Below are 16973 nucleotides of genomic sequence, written 5' to 3' on the forward strand. Positions count from 1 at the left end.
ATATCCGGAAAGAGACAGAAGAGACAGAAATCTGTTTGAAATGTTATTAATCCATCGAGGTGTCAACCAATATCTAGCAACTGCTTCTACAATCGCAGTTTGATCTTGTTGCAAAAATACTTGTATGTATAAATAAGCGATTTTTTATGCGCCATACTTCCCAAATTATCAACTTGCATATCTTCGATATAGCGCTATTTTTGGCGATTGTTTTCTTTTTTTTTTAAATTTTGTTGTCAACTCATATAAAGTAAGTTGCAACCTTCCGCGCAATTTTTCTATATTTACTTACTTTCTAAACTTTTCTGGCCATGCTCGAATATTTCAAGACTAAAATTAGCCAGATCGGTGTTGCAAATGCCGACTTTTGGCGAGGCTAACGAACAGCAATTCGTTTTTATATCTATAGAATACAAATTGTTTGTATGGGAGATTAGAAAAATGTGAATTTTAGACTTTTTCAGGCAATTTTTTTTCAATTTATTTATTTTTTTTTTTAATTTAGCTCATACTTTGATTAACATAAAGATACACATTCAATTAGACATTACTGAAATTAAAAAATAAAAACTCTGCCATTGTGACGTTATATGTATCCGGCTAGTTCTCTCGAAAAAGCTGCGTTGATAACATAATTCACAGTAGCAGCTTTCGAAGTAAAAAAAAATGTTAATTTATGAACTTAAACCACAATTTTCACGAAGAAACAATAAAATTAGAATTTTGGCAGAGGTTTTTGGGAAACAAACTGGCTTTAAAGCCATTTTTATAGTTGCAATTGAAAAAAGTTCCTTCCTGTAAATTATATCTCGTAGATCGGTTGAGGAGTTCTCAAAAAATCATATCAACCGACTTTGAAAACACAGTTTTTAGAAAAACGCATTCAATGCTTTGGGCGATAATATGGCAGCTCTAAAGCGCGTAACGTCTTCAGACTTAAATCAACTAGAGATAATGTAGAATTTCATAAAATGATTGGGTTGAGTGTCATTATCATACATATAACATTTGAAAAGAGAAATCGTATGTATATGTATGTATATTTCTTATTTTCGATATAAATTTTACAGTGTACAATGTTCGAATGATTCATTCCTACTTAGTACCGATAGCAAATACACAAACCGCTGCATCTACTGACCGCAAGATGGCGCTGACAGTTTCAATAGGAAATTAAGCTGTAGAAAAAATTAACGGTTAAGCACAAGCACATATAATTAATGTATGTAGCTTTGTCATTTGCTTCCGCTGGAAGACACCTTAACTCGAAATAATCCCCGAGCACCATATCGTAACGCAAAATGTATCCCTTTAATTTCATAAATAACTTGAAAACTACACTATAAAACCATTTTCCGTAAAAGTTATATATTGAATATAACGACTCCTAAAACAGACCTCAAGGGCTCAAAACTAGATCCTACCAAGTATTAATGTTAAATTCTAAAGTCTGATGATAGTGGTAGTATGCACTTACTTTGAGTGAAGTTATATTACTTATTAAAGAAACCTAAAGCTCGGATTGTGAGCACATCAATATTATGCCTGGAGCTAATATTATTAAGAACAGTTTCGTTACTACATAATATACCACATATATATCATATATATGAGTTAAATACCGGGAGTGGTATTATTCTTATACCGGTGTAGAATACTTTATTGAAACCATGTCAAAACGATAAGTAAATGTTATTATTCAATACTTTTTGCTCGTTTTCTGATAATATTTTAAATAAATATGCATATAAAGATCTATTTTTCCATTTTTTATTTTTATTTTAGAATACTAGAATTTTTATATTAGTATACTAATCAAATATTCATATTTATGTAGAAAGTATTTTTTAAAAGATAAAAGTCTGAAATAAAAATATTCTTTTGTGTTCGATGACAGCCAAAATACGATCGTGTCTCATCGTCACAGTTCACAACAGCTAACTCTTATCAGAACACTTTGATCTACGGGTCTGCATTTAATAATTCCGAGAAGAAATTCATTGCTAATGGCTTAGCTTAAATTATTATGTAGCTCCAAGTAGCATAGTCCATAGGTTGAATGCAGCTTATCAACACAACAGGTTGGTAAATAAATTCACTATATTCAAACCAAATTGTTTGTATTTTTCAAAAGTCAATAATATTCAGTTATAAATAAATAGATCTGTTTGTATAAATTATACACATCTGCTTTGTTTATTTTCTTTATATTTGACCTAACGACGGCAATGTAGCTTGTGTTTCTTGTGCTCTGCACTATAACAAAGAAATATGCATTGGAACAAAATATTAAAGCTGCCGATATTTATTATACCCTGAACAGGGTATATTAAGTTTGTCACGAAGTTTGTAACACCCAGAAGGAAGCGTCGGAGGCCCTATAAAGTATATTGTATATAAATTATCAGTATGTTGAACTGAGTCGATTTAGCCATGTCCGTCTGTCTGTCTGTCTGTCCGAACTAATCCTTCAGTTTTTAAGATATCGTTTTGAAATTTTGCAGATGTTATTTTCTCTTCAAGAAGCTGCTCATTTATCGGAACTGCCGATATCGGACCACTATATCATATAGCTGCCATAGAAACTAAACGATCGGAATCAAGGGCTTGTATGGAAAACTTCCGCATTTTACTACATATCTTCACGAAATTTGGTGTGAGTTATTGCTCATAGAAATAATTTAATCTCCGAAAAAATTGTTCAGATCGGTTCAATATAGCACATAGCTGCCATACAAACCGAACGATCGGAATCAATGGCTTGTATGGAAATTTTTCGCATTTGACGTGGTATCTTCACAAAATTTGACATGGATTACTGCTTAACTGCACCTGTGAAGGGTATATTAGCTTCGGTTCAGCCGAAGTTAACGTTTTTTCTTGTTTTATTGTTATATTTGAAGCTCACCTATCTTTTACAGATGTATATAAAGCACATCTGTTCCCATAAAAATCTGTGATTTCAAATTATTTTTTTAAACTGTATTAGAAAGAAAAAATAAACGCGAAAACGTGCACACTTGTTTAATAATAGGTTTTTGTTTTAAATCTTGCACATAAGTTAAGTACAATGGCATACGGGTTTATCGCCCTTTTAAGCAACCTCTAAATTTTATATTTCAATTCTTTAACTCTGTATTGCATTTTAAAACTGACAAACCTTTTTTTACTTTTCAATAATAAATATAAAGTAATACAACTGTTATAATCTCCCTCTGAAATAGAGTTCTAACGAATTCTGATATTATCAGAGAACCTATAATGAAAGGGTAAAAATTTGAAAACAAATTGGGTGCATATTATTATCTTCAAGTCGTTTTGGCATAGTTTAATAATGAAGGGAATTGGACTACGACCACATCATCCATTAATAGGATGTAAAGGGTGATTTTTTAAGAGCTTGATAACTTTTTAAAAAAAAAAAAAAACGCATAAAATTTGCAAAATCTCATCGGTTCTTTATTTGAAACGTTAGATTGGTTCATGACATTTACTTTTTGAAGATAATTTCATTTAAATGTTGACCGCGGCTGCGTCTTAGGTGGTCCATTCGGAAAGTCCAATTTTGGGCAACTTTTTCGAGCATTTCGGCCGGAATAGCCCGAATTTCTTCGGAAATGTTGTCTTCCAAAGCTGGAATAGTTGCTGGCTTATTTCTGTAGACTTTAGACTTGACGTAGCCCCACAAAAAATAGTCTAAAGGCGTTAAATCGCATGATCTTGGTGGCCAACTTACGGGTCCATTTCTTGAGATGAATTGTTCTCCGAAGTTTTCCCTCAAAATGGCCATAGAATCGCGAGCTGTGTGGCATGTAGCGCCATCTTGTTGAAACCACATGTCAACCAAGTTCAGTTCTTCCATTTTTGGCAACAAAAAGTTTGTTAGCATCGAACGATAGCGATCGCCATTCACCGTAACGTTGCGTCCAACAGCATCTTTGAAAAAATACGGTCCAATGATTCCACCAGCGTACAAACCACACCAAACAGTGCATTTTTCGGGATGCATGGGCAGTTCTTGAACGGCTTCTGGTTGCTCTTCACCCCAAATGCGGCAATTTTGCTTATTTACGTAGCCATTCAACCAGAAATGAGCCTCATCGCTGAACAAAATTTGTCGATAAACACATTTCGAACCGAACACTGATTTTGGTAATAAAATTCAATGATTTGCAAGCGTTGCTCGTTAGTAAGTCTATTCATGATGAAATGTCAAAGCATACTGAGCATCTTTCTCTTTGACACCATGTCTGAAATCCCACGTGATCTGTCAAATACTAATGCATGAAAATCCTAACCTCAAAAAAATCACCCGTTATATAACATATCTTTTATTTCACAATAGATAACTAAATTTTTTATAAAGATATCAGAATATACATATATATCAGAACAAAACTTCATACGAATTGAGCTTCTGGTAACCTTCATCATATGAGCCATACAACCTCCTTTCTTTTGACTTATATCATATATGTATGTATAACTGTCCCCTCATACACTCAATATGATAATTTTCGTTCATAAAATGTATCAGTTGACCAAGTTAATAAGTGTTAAGGCTAATTTTTGACCGATAAATTTAAACCGATAAATAATATTTTTAATTAAAAAACATATCTTATTTTACTTTCATTCTGTTCCATCTCACAATCTCATGCGGTTGACCAGTGAATTCTAATTCCATTTTTTAGTATATGTTCTAGTGTACACTGGTTTCTCAGTTTAAAACCCCTCTTAAAAAATCAATATACTAGACGTAGGCGACATAGACATCTGTAAGAGGAAACTAAGCATTCAATATAGGAGGTATTAAATTTTAATATTTTTACTATTAAAGAAAGTATAAAAACTACAACTCACATATACAACGAAAGCAGCTGTACAAAATGCTAAAGACACGTCAATATATTTTTAACCCATAAAAAAAAAATTTTTGAAAACATGCAATAATTTTTCATTATCACCAACTCTGTTATTATTGGTATCTGTTTGCATCATTTGTATACTCGTACATGGCATATACTTCATAATCTCTGCAAACTCTAGTTGCTATTCGCTTCTCTACATACAGTTGTGTTCATATAATAGTATCAAAAATTGAAAAACGACTGTGGAACGATTAAAAAAGCTTAGGATTCTCATATAAGAGCTCTAGAATTGTTAAGATTAGTCCAGGTGTTTCGGATTTTCTCGTGTGTTTATGAAATTTTGATTTTTATTAGAATTCAAATTATCTTTATTCTTAGCAACTCAATAAATCGGCGAAATATTTTGAAATATATTATGAATAACTTTTGATTTGCAACTGGTTTTAAGTGCTTGTCGCTGTGAGCTGTACTTTACGAAAGACACTTTCATTCATATTACTGAGAATATAACCTACCAAAAAATGTTATTTAAAAAAAAAATATTCATTCGTCTACATAAATATTGTCTCCATTAAAATAGTCCAATTTCGACATTATGCACTTTTGTCAACGTTTCAACCAATCGTCGAAATATTTCTCAAACCCAATTTTCGGGATAATCTTTGGTTCTTTCAACGATTTCTCGTATGCTTTAAGACCCTTTAAGGTTTTTTTTATTTTTGGAAATAGGAAAAAGTCACACGGAGTCATGTCTGGCAAATATGGAGGCGGAGCATCGTTTCAGTATTGTTTTTGACCAAGAATTCACGAACAAACAATGAATTCAATGAAAATTTTATAGTATGTTGTAGAAAACTTTTTGAAAAAATCTCATAAATTCCCAATATTTTACTTATAACTTGGTAAACCCATTTTTATACTCTCGCAACAAAGTTGCTACGAGAGTATAATAGTTTTGTTCACATAACGGTTGTTTGTAACACTTTAAACTAGGCGAGTTAGATATAGAGTCATATATACCAAAGTGATCAGGGTGACGAGTAGGTTTGAAGTCCGGTTGTCTGTCTGTCCGTCCGTCCGTCCGTCCGTCTGTGCAAGCTGTAACTTGACTAAAAATTAAGATATCTTAATGAAACTTGGAACACATGTTCCTTGGGGCAGTGAGATGGTTGCTTTCGAAAATGGGCGAAATCGGTTCACAACCACGACTACTTTCCTTATAACTCAAATTTGAATTCCATCTGATTCCTTCGCTTTATCATGTATGCATAAGGAACCAATGAAGATAGTGGAATAAAACTTTACACAAATAGTACATATCATCTCTGACTTCACTTGTGAACAAATTGTCGAAAACGGACTATAACTTTTCAAGACCCCAGATATCGAACATGTAGAACTCAGCGCCTAAGGATACATTTTAACCGAAAATTTGGGTAAATCTCTCAGATAATTTAATTTAATTCACAGGAAATTGTTTTCTTCTAATAGTGTTCTGTTAAAAAAAATATTAAAATCGGGTCATAACATCTGCTAGCTCTCATATACCTAATTATAGGGTTTTCAAAAATATTTAAAATTATCGAAAGTTACCTTATCTCGTGATTTTGATTACACACATTTTGAATTTGAAACACCGACATCGGATTCGTAACAAGTAACGAGATTCAAGCGATTTCGATGAATTTTTCAAAAAAAAAAAAGCGTCCACCATATTGGATTATCCATTTTGAATTCGAATTCAGCGACCCCAAACACATATAGAGGACATAGTAAGAGCAACAGGTCATGACAATTTTTTTTTTGGTGTGGCTGTGTTATTAAGCTTTTTATAGGAATAGGAATAGAATATAGACCTGGTTTATGTTTAAGCAAAGAAACTTATAACTTATTTAACTTCGAGGTCGTAGATAATTTCGTATACCTGGGAACCAGCATCAACAACACGAACAATGTCAGCCTCGAAATCCAGCGCAGAATAACTCTTGCCAACAGGTGCTACTTTGGACTGAGTAGGCAATTGAACAGTAAAGTCCTCTCTCGACGAACCAAAATCAAGCTCTACAAGTCGCTTATCATTCCCGTCCTGCTTTACGGTGCAGAAGCTTGGACGATGTCAACATCAGATGAGACGACAGTTTTAGAGAGGGAAATTTTGCGCAAGATTTATGGTCCTAAGAACATTGGCAACGGCGAATACCGCAGACGATGGAACGATGAGCTGTACGAGTTATACGACGACATTGACATAGTTCAGCGAATAAAAAGACAGCGGCTACGCTGGCTAGGTCATGTTGTCCGAATGGACGAAAACACTCCAGCCCTGAAAGTGTTCGATGCAGTACCCGCCGGAGGAAGCCGAGGAAGGGGAAGGCCTCCACTCCGTTGGAGGGACCAGGTGGAGAGCGACCTGGTTACACTTGGGATCTCCAACTGGCGCCGAACTGCGAAGGAGAGAGAGAGATGGCGCACTATCGTCGATTCGGCTATAACCGGCTAAACGGTTGCAACGCCAATCACACATACAAAGAAACTTATAAACAAATACGAAAAAACATAAATTATATGGAGTATAATCAATTTTAAATAGATTCACGCCTTTGTCAACGCCATAAATATTACCGTACCGTCCTATTTCCATGCACACCGCTGTGCGTGTTTCATGAAATTATTTCTATTGATTCAATTATCACTGCACAAAAGAAAGTTATCAGGTACACTTTTGACCCGAGTGAACTAGAGCGGCAACGTACTCGTGCATATTTACGCGTACGTATCAATATACGATGCTCAAGCCAGTTTTGGGAGAGTGTCAAGGCGATAAGGAATGACATATACATATGTACTATATAGTACAACGCACATAAATTTAAAGCCGTATCAAAAAATAATCAAAACAAATATAAGTTAAGAAGATCGCTCAATACAGATGCACACACACACATACATACACATGTACGTCATGTGATGAGTGTTAAACTGATCGAAAGTATTATCACACAGCAAACAAAGTTTTAGTTTGAATTTATGCATTTGCTCGCGCTCACCAACCGAGCTGAATGTATAAATATGATATTTCAAAAATTACAGACATCAGTTGTGCTCTGAGTCCACTGAAGCGAATACAAAGCCGCAAACAAAAAATCCAAAATGAAATTCTTCATTGTAATCCTTGCTGTTGTTGCACTGGTAAGTACATCACATACAATTATACATAGATACCCGATTACTTACTTATATAATTCTCATTTTAGGCATACGCCGAAGATGATTGGGTGCCAAAAAATGCTGCCGAAATCAAAGTTATCCGCCAGGAATGCTTCAAGGATTTCCCACTCAGCGAGGAATACATCCAGAAGATGAAGAGCTTTGAATACCCCGATGAAGAACCAGTGCGCAAGTACTTGCTTTGTACCGCTAAGAAATTGGGTGTCTTCTGCGAACATCAAGGTTATCATGCCGATCGTGTTGCCAAGCAATTCAAAATGGATTTGGATGAGGCTGAGGTTCTCGCCATCGCTGAGGGTTGTGTGGACAAGAATGTGGAGGGCAGCAGCGCTGATGTGTGGGCCTACCGTGGACACAAGTGTCTGATGGCCAGCAAGATCGGCGATCGTGTGAAGGCTTACATCAAGAAGACCGTAGAAGAAGCAAAGAAACAATAAATTACTATACAGTAACGCCATTCGATAAAACAATAAAGTATATTTCTTTAAGTATTATAAATGTATGTGTGGATATGTTTCTTTTGTTTTGATTTTGTACTTTTCGTACATTTTTGATCATCTATAGGTGTCTAAGTATTCGACTTTTATTAGTTTTTCATATATTCTTTTGAAAATAGTTCAGCCAATATGGTAGAGTCCAAGAATGGTGTGATTTCATGGAATAAGTGACACCTAGACATGATTATTCTGTAATTTTTCCAATCAAAATTTTTGTTTCAATAATATTTCCGGTGATATTTTTTCTCTTTTCATCTAAACAACAGTGTCGATTAATTTGAAATACATTACGTCACCTAGCAACAACTATTGTATCTAGAAGTTAATGTCGTCAACAATAATATTTTTGCGGTCAAAGTAGCTTAAATACTGAACTAGTTATAATCCAAATTATTATTTTGTAAGTTCCCAAAATATCTCAATCAATTAATTTTTTTCTTGAAGAATCGGAAATAATCTGACAGTTTAACGCATTGCGTATTTGGTTACAGTTATACTCCACAGTTCCCAAAATATAGCATTTTTTTTAGGGAAAAATTTGTTCTGAAGTGTTTTAACATTTTGAAATAAAAATTATTGCTTTATAGGGTAAATGTAACTGTGAACGAACACTTAATTTTTTTTTTTCAACTTTATACACCAGTATATAACAGGTATTTAGTGATGTGGAAATATTTCATAGCATTTAGGGATGATTAACTCTTTTAAAGACGACTTAATAAATATATCAGTTTTTATAAACAAATGCTAATTTAATTAATAAAAGTGGTTTTATGAAAATAAGTGGAAATTTGCCATTAACCGGACACTTTTTCTAATGACCGAAAGATCCAGTGTACTGACATAGATATTTTGTAAGGAATCGAAACTGTAATAACTAATAATAAAAATTCATTAAAAAACTATCAGATTCGGAAATTACTTAAAAAATTTGGCGAGGATCTAAGCCTTTATTCCGAAATTTAGTGACAGTAACTACATCGCAAGCAATTCCATACCAGTGTTTTTGAACGGAGTCCATTTTGTTCTATTCGAACAATTGATCTGGGTTTGTTTTAATGCATTTTGAATAGTCGACAGCATCTGGGTCAAAGGTTACAGCCCGCATTTACGAAACCGATTTTTAATTGTACTTTTTTAAGTAATGGACAGAACTCTTTTTTAATGAAGGCCTTCTCTACATGTTCTTTGCCATTCTCTGCTTGTTTCCCGAATATTTTTAATCGCTTAAATACGTGAGATCGGCAGGTTGCATTATATGTGTTGTAAATAATAGGACTATTCATATTTTGTTTACTTAACCATTTATTGGGTATATATTCGTAGAATTATACCATTTTCATTCACCCACTTTCAGTAAGTAAGGGAAGATAACCATCGGGGATATAATAGTGTCAGAACTAATTTGAAAGAAAACTGATACCCTTTTCCGTTGAATGATGGACTTAATAATTCCATAAATACTGGAAGTTTTTCGGAGGCTTAACGCATTATTTCGGATGTCTGCTAAGTCCTTCTCCATAACTTCCGTAGTCGGGACAATTAAAATAAAGCTTATGAAGTATTGACACGGATATAGAAATTTAACTTAATTTTGATTCCATTAACCGGACAGTTGAATTTATCAATAAAATAATATTTTTTTACAAAATTTTTATTACAAGTTATTTTTAGATGTTTTTTAATATCAATACTAATACTATAAGTGCATAAAGCATTTACTAAACAAGACCTGAAACTAAAATTCAAGATTTAATTTAAGCCAAATGAGATGCGTATCGCTTTTTTGGATTCCGAAAATGTTGACCGCTTTTTTTCATAAAATAAGAGAGAATTTAGTTTGTAATGAACGATAAAGGCTAAAAGTGTGTAAATACTTTTGACTATTGCGTGTCATCAGTTCATTTGCTAATTTCTCGGACATATGTCAAGCTATAATTACCAAACTGATTTCGTTCATTTAGGAATAGATCAAGGCCTATAACAACATTTTGTTTCACACTGAAAAAGCTTTTTCTGTGCAATTTAAAAAAAAAAATTTAAATAATTTTGACTACCTCTGTGTATGTATACAATAATCGGTACATAGATTCACCTGAACTACAACAATTATTAATCAATCAATATACATATGTTTAATTAATTATGTTTTATTGTCAAAATTTTATATACAAAAGTGTTGACGACTAATAATACTTTATATATAAGAGGATGGAGTCATATGTAGAAGTTCACGTAAGTGAGGAAAGTATCTGACTGTCATTCACTTGGGAGTGACCAGGAACGATTCTTTTACATGTGGCTCAAGCAGCTCACGACTTCCGGTCTTAGACCAAGTATCCTCTGGGTAGCCAACAGACATCCGTTTGGAGGCGAGCTAAAGTGAGAAGGCGAAACCCGCCTATGCGGTTGTGCGTAGGGTTTGGGACCCAGCACATAAAAACACCCCCCAATGAAAAAGAAAAAACAGCCTCGGATGAGAGACCCCAATTTTGATGACGACCACTGCAAACGTTTAAAGGACTACGAAATAAGGGCATGCACCTGGAATGTCCGGACCCTTAATTGGGAAGGTGCCTCTGCCCAGCTGGTTGACGTCCTCGTAAGAATAAAGGCTGACATCACCGCAATCCAAGAAGTGCGATGGACGGGACAAGGACGGAAGAAGGTGGGTCCTTGTGACATCTACTACAGCGGCCATATAAAGGAGCGCAAATTCGGTGTGGGATTCGTGGTGGGAGAGAGACTCCGTCGTCGAGTCCTGGCATTCACTCCGGTGGATGCACGTCTAGCCACAATCCGCATCAAAGCGAGGTTCTTCAACATATCGCTGATTTGCGCCCACGCCCAGACGGAAGAGAAGGACGAAGTGATCAAAGATACCTTCTATGAGCGCCTAGAACGTACCTATGAGCGCTGCCCCCGCCACGATGTCAAAATCGTGCTTGGCGATTTCAACGCATGGGTGGGTAAAGAAGGTGTCTTTGGCACAACGGTCGGAAAATTCAGCCTCCATGACGAAACATCACCAAACGGTCTGAGGCTGATCGACTTCGCCGGGGCCCGAAATATCGTCTGTAGTACTAGATTCCAGCATAAGATAATCCATCAAGCTTCTTGGCTGTCCCCGGATCGAATCACTCGCAACCAGATCGATCATGTTGTGATAGATGGACGACATGTCTCCAGTGTTTTTGATGTGCGTACGTTTCGTGGTCCCAACATCGACTCGGACCACTATCTTGTAGCAGCTAAGATACGCACCCGCCTCTGTGTAGAAAAGCGCACACGTCAACAAACACAAGGAAGGTTCGACATCGAGAAGCTGCAATCACAACCGACAGCCGAACGATTTTCTACTCGACTTGCACTCCTGCTCTCTGAGAGCACTCATCAGCATCTCGGTATAAGGGAGATGTGGGACGGCATATCAAACTCCTTACGTACAGCTGCAACCGAAACCATTGGTTTTCGGAAAAGTCAAAAAAACAACTGGTATGATGAGGATTGTCGTCTTGCAGTGGAGAGAAAACAGACTGCCTACCTCACAATGTTGCGATCGACCGCAACACGAGCGGGATGGGAAAGATACCGAGAACTGAAGAGGGAAGCGAGACACATTTGCAGACAAAAAAAGAAAGAGGCCGAAATGCGTGAGTATGAAGAGCTTGACAAGCTGGCCGACAGGGGTAATGCTCGAAAATTTTACGAAAAGATCCGGCGACTAGCTGAAGGTTTCAAGACCGGCGCACACTCCTGTAGGACCCCCAGAGGTGATCTAGTTATTGATGACCAGAGTATACTAAGTTTGTGGAGGGAACACTTCTCCAGCCTGCTGAATGGCAGTGAAAGTACAACACCAGGAGATGGCGAACCCGATTCCCCAATCGACGACGATGGAGCAGAGATGTTCCATTGCCCGACCGTGAAGAAATTAGAATAGCAATTACCAGCTTGAAGAACAACAAGGCGGCGGGGGCCGATGGATTACCGGTCGAGCTATTCAAATACGGCGGCGAAGAACTGATAAGGTGCATGCATCAGCTTCTTTGCAGAATATGGTCGGAAGAAAGCATGCCTGACGATTGGAATCTCAGTGTGCTCTGCTCAATACACAAAAAGGGAGACCCCACAATTTGCGCCAATTACCGTGGGATAAGTCTCCTCAACATCGCGTATAAGGTTCTGTCGAGCGTATTGTGTGAAAGACTAAAGCCCACCGTCAACAAACTGATTGGACCTTATCAGTGTGGCTTTAGACCTGGAAAATCAACAACAGACCAGATATTCACCATGCGCCAAATTTTGGAGAAAAATAATAGGATCGACACACACCATCTCTTTGTCGACTTTAAAGCTGCTTTCGACAGCAGGAAAAGGAGCTGCCTTTATTGCCGCGATGTCTGAATTTGGTATCCCCGCAAAACTAATACGGCAGTGTAAGCTGACGTTGAGCAACCCCAAAAGCTCCGTCAGGATCGGGAAGGACCTCTCCTCTCCGAGCCGTTCGATACCAGACGAGGTTTCAGACAAGGTGACTCACTCTCGTGTGATTTCTTTAACCTTATGCTGGAGAAAATAATACGAGCTGCAGAGCTAAACAGAGAAGGTACAATCTTCTATAAGAGTGTACAGCTACTGGCGTACGCCGATGATATCGATATCATTGGAAACAACACCCGCGCCGTTAGTTCTGCTTTCTCCAGACTGGATAAGGAAGCGAAGCGTATGGGTCTGGTGGTGAACGAGGACAAGACGAAATATCTCCTGTCGTCAAACAAACAGTCAGCGCATTCGCGTCTTGGCTCCCACGTCACTGTTGACAGTCATAACTTAGAAGTTGTAGATAATTTCGTCTACCTGGGAACCAGCATTAACAGCAATAACAATGTCAGCCTGGAAATCCAACGCAGAATCACTCTTGCCAACAGGTGCTACTATGGACTGAGTAGGCAATTGAAAAGTAAAGTCCTCTCTCGACGAACAAAAACCAAACTCTACAAGTCTCTCATCATTCCCGTCCTACTTTACGGTGCAGAAGCGTGGACGATGTCAACATCCGATGAGACGGCACTAGGAGTTTTCGAGAGAAAGGTTTTGCGGAAGATTTATGGTCCCTTAAGAATTGGCAACGGCGAATACCGCAGACGATGGAACGATGAGCTGTATGTGTTATTCGACGACATAGACATAGTCCAGCGAATAAAAAAACAGCGGCTACGCTGGCTAGGACATGTTGTTCGAATGGATGAAGGTGCTCCAGCTCTGAAAGTATTCGATGCAGTACCCGCTGGTGGAAGCAGAGGAAGAGGGAGACCTCCACTCCGATGGAAGGACCAGGTGGAGAGGGACCTGTCTTCGCTTGGAATAACCAATTGGCGCCAAACTGCCAGAAGGAGGGATACGTGGCGCGCTGTTTTGGACTCGGCTATAACCGCGTAAGCGGTGTCTACGCCAGTCAAGAAGAAGAAGATATAAGAGTTGAGACAAACAATTGTCTTTTCTGCTTTATTATAACAACGTTTTTATAATCTAATGCTTATATATAATTGGGGGCAAAATTAAGATAAAATCCCACTTGAAACAAAAAAAATATATATATTATATATAAAAGCTTACCCTCTTCGGTCCTCACGTGCAGTCTACTGGACATTCTTCAAGTATCCGTAGAAATACTTTAAAAATACTTTTTGAGTTTATGACCATTTGTGCAGCCAGCTAGACGTATTATTTGTAGTAAAAACCCAAAATTTGTTCTCTATGCTTGCAATACTGTTAAAAAGAGCGCAATGAGTGTAGTCAGCTGAGCGAAACACAGATTTTGTAAAGTGCTAATGATTATTAGTAAAAACTTTGAAAGCTGTGCAACCAAAAAATTCGAAAGTGTGATTAATTTGAATCTAACAATTACAATAAACAAGGTAAGGTATAGATTTTGTCACTAACTTTGTTCTATTAGCCATATTTTTGCCCATATATTTCATGACCAGCCCGCTGCACATTTGTAACATATTAACAAAACAAGTAAGGAAGGGCTAAGTTCGGATGTAACCGAACATTTTATACTCTCGCAATTTATATTTAACTTTATTTATATTATATAATACACAATTTGACCCACATATTCGTCATATATATTGTATAAAATCCATTGAAAGTTGGAAACCATAATATTAGGTTAGAAGCACCGAGGTCCTCGTGTTCGATATATGGGGCCTTAAAAACATATGGTCCGATTTCGGCGATTTTTAGAGTGGGGCTGCCACACTATTAATATAGTATTTGTGCAAAGTTCTGCACCGATATCTAGTGCTTACTTTATATATTGTAATGTAAACGATTCAGATCGTCTTCAAAGTTCTGGTATATAGGAAGTAGGCGTGGTTGTTAAGCGATTTGGCCAATTTTCACAACATATTATTGGGAGGTAAGGAAACTATTACAAGCCAAGTTTCATTGAAATCGGTCGAGTAGTTCCTGAGATATGGTTTTTGACCCATAAGTGGGCGACGCCACGCCCATTTTCCATTTTGTAAAAAAATCTGAGTGCAGCTTCCATCTGCCATTTCTTATGTGAAATTTAGTGTTTCTGACGTTTCTCGTTAGTGAGTTAACCCACTTTTAGTAATTTTCAACCTAACTTTTGTATGGGAGGTGGGCGTGGTTATGATCCGATTTCTTTCATTTTTGGACTGTATTAGGAAGTGGCTAAAAAAACGACTGCAGAAAGTTTGGTTTATATAGCTCTATTGTTTTGCGAGATATGTACAAAAATCTTAGTAGGGGGCGGGGCCACGCCCACTTCCCCAAAAAAATTACATCCAAATATGCCCCTTCATAGTATGATTCTTCATACCAAATTTTCTTTCCATAGCTTTATTTATGGCGTAGTTATGGCACTTTATGTGTTTTCGGTTTTCGCCATTTTGTGGGCGTGGCAGTGGTCCGATTTTGCTCATTTTCGAAAACAACCTTCCTATGGTGCCAAGAAATAAGTGTGCCAAGTTTCATTAAGATATCTTAATTTTTACTCAAGTTACAGCTTGCACAGACGGACGGACAGACAGACATTCGGGTTTGAACTCCACTCTTCACCCTGATCACTTTGGTATATATAACCCTATATCTAACTCGTTTAGTTTTGGGTGTTACAAACAACCGTTATGTGAACAAAACTATAATACTCTCTTTAGCAACATTTGTTGCGAGAGTATAAAAATGGCAGGTAAATTGTCGGAGCAACAGATTTTTGATATGCTCTTGGAGATATGTCGGACGATGAGGATGACGAGGAAGAGCGAAATGGCATAGATTTTGAGGAAGAAATAATTGCGGATTTATTAGAGGAAGAGGAATATTCCCCACCCGAAGTTCTGCCACGAACTCAAGTCCGAAGACTTAAATGGTTTTCATAAAGCTTTTCAAATTCTTCTGAATGTTTCGACGTAATTGAATGGGATGTTGATAATAGAGAGATGTGGACACCTTTCAATTATTTTTCAGAGTACTTCGACGATAACTTCTGGAGCTTAGTTTCAGAAAAATGTAATATGTATGCAATTCAAAACAACCGCAATTTAAACTCTACTCCTTCTGAGTATAAAAAGCTAATAGGCGCTCATATTGTTGCGGGGTGCATGAAACTTCCAAGGATACGGATGTATTATCGACCTCAAATAAAAGTGCCAGCCATCACACAAATTCCCAGAGACAGACTTTTTAAGTTGCGAAATCACAGAGGAAAAAAAAGATAAACTTTGGAGAGTTCGACCAGTACTAGACGTTTTATTGAAAAGGTGTAGATTGATTCCCAAGCCAAAAAAATGCAGCATCGATGAGCAAATGATTCCGTTTTCAGGAAAAACAAGCCTTAAGCAATACGTAAAAGGCAAACCAAATCCAGTAGGATTGAAAAACTTTGTTCTAGCATCGCTTGATGGTTTAATACTGGGCTTTTTTATATAGTCTTTTTTATAGGTATAGTTATATAAGGAGCAAACACGTGGCCCGAAGGAAAGCCGAATAAACATTTGGGAATTGGTGGTACTGTTGTACAAAAACTTGCTACAGATCTCAGTGAAGGTAGTGAAGTATTCATTGACCGATATTTCACCTCTATAAACATTCTCGAGCATTTGTTGGATAAAGGAATATTTGCGACTGGTACTATTCAACTCAACAGGATACCTAAGGAACTTCGATCAAAGTTATCAAACGACAAAACTTTATTAAAAAAGGAAGAGGTAGTCACGAAGAGTTCGCTAGGGAAGATGACAAATTGTGTGTTGTCAAGTGGATGGATAGCCGCTCTGTGCTTATAGCTTCCACGTCAACTGGATCGTTACCCCTACAAACCGCTCGACGATGGGATAAAGTA

General features: G+C 37.0%; 2 protein-coding genes across 2 annotated transcripts in view; both read left to right on the forward strand.

The window, feature by feature from the left end:
- Tmem86a_1 (lysoplasmalogenase-like protein TMEM86A) overlaps positions 1-16973 on the forward strand; it is a 227660-nt gene that overhangs the window by 156144 nt on the left and 54543 nt on the right. The gene's annotated exons all lie outside the window — the stretch shown is intronic.
- Positions 7900-8597, forward strand: LOC105213511 (general odorant-binding protein 99a). The gene is made up of 2 exons (XM_011186396.3): positions 7900-8060; positions 8126-8597. Exons 1-2 carry the CDS (start codon positions 8022-8024, stop codon positions 8534-8536), a joined length of 450 nt encoding a protein of 149 aa, XP_011184698.1. The 5' UTR covers positions 7900-8021; the 3' UTR covers positions 8537-8597.

Source organism: Zeugodacus cucurbitae, chromosome 2 (assembly GCF_028554725.1).
Source record: "Zeugodacus cucurbitae isolate PBARC_wt_2022May chromosome 2, idZeuCucr1.2, whole genome shotgun sequence".
Classification (NCBI taxonomy): domain Eukaryota; kingdom Metazoa; phylum Arthropoda; class Insecta; order Diptera; family Tephritidae; genus Zeugodacus; species Zeugodacus cucurbitae.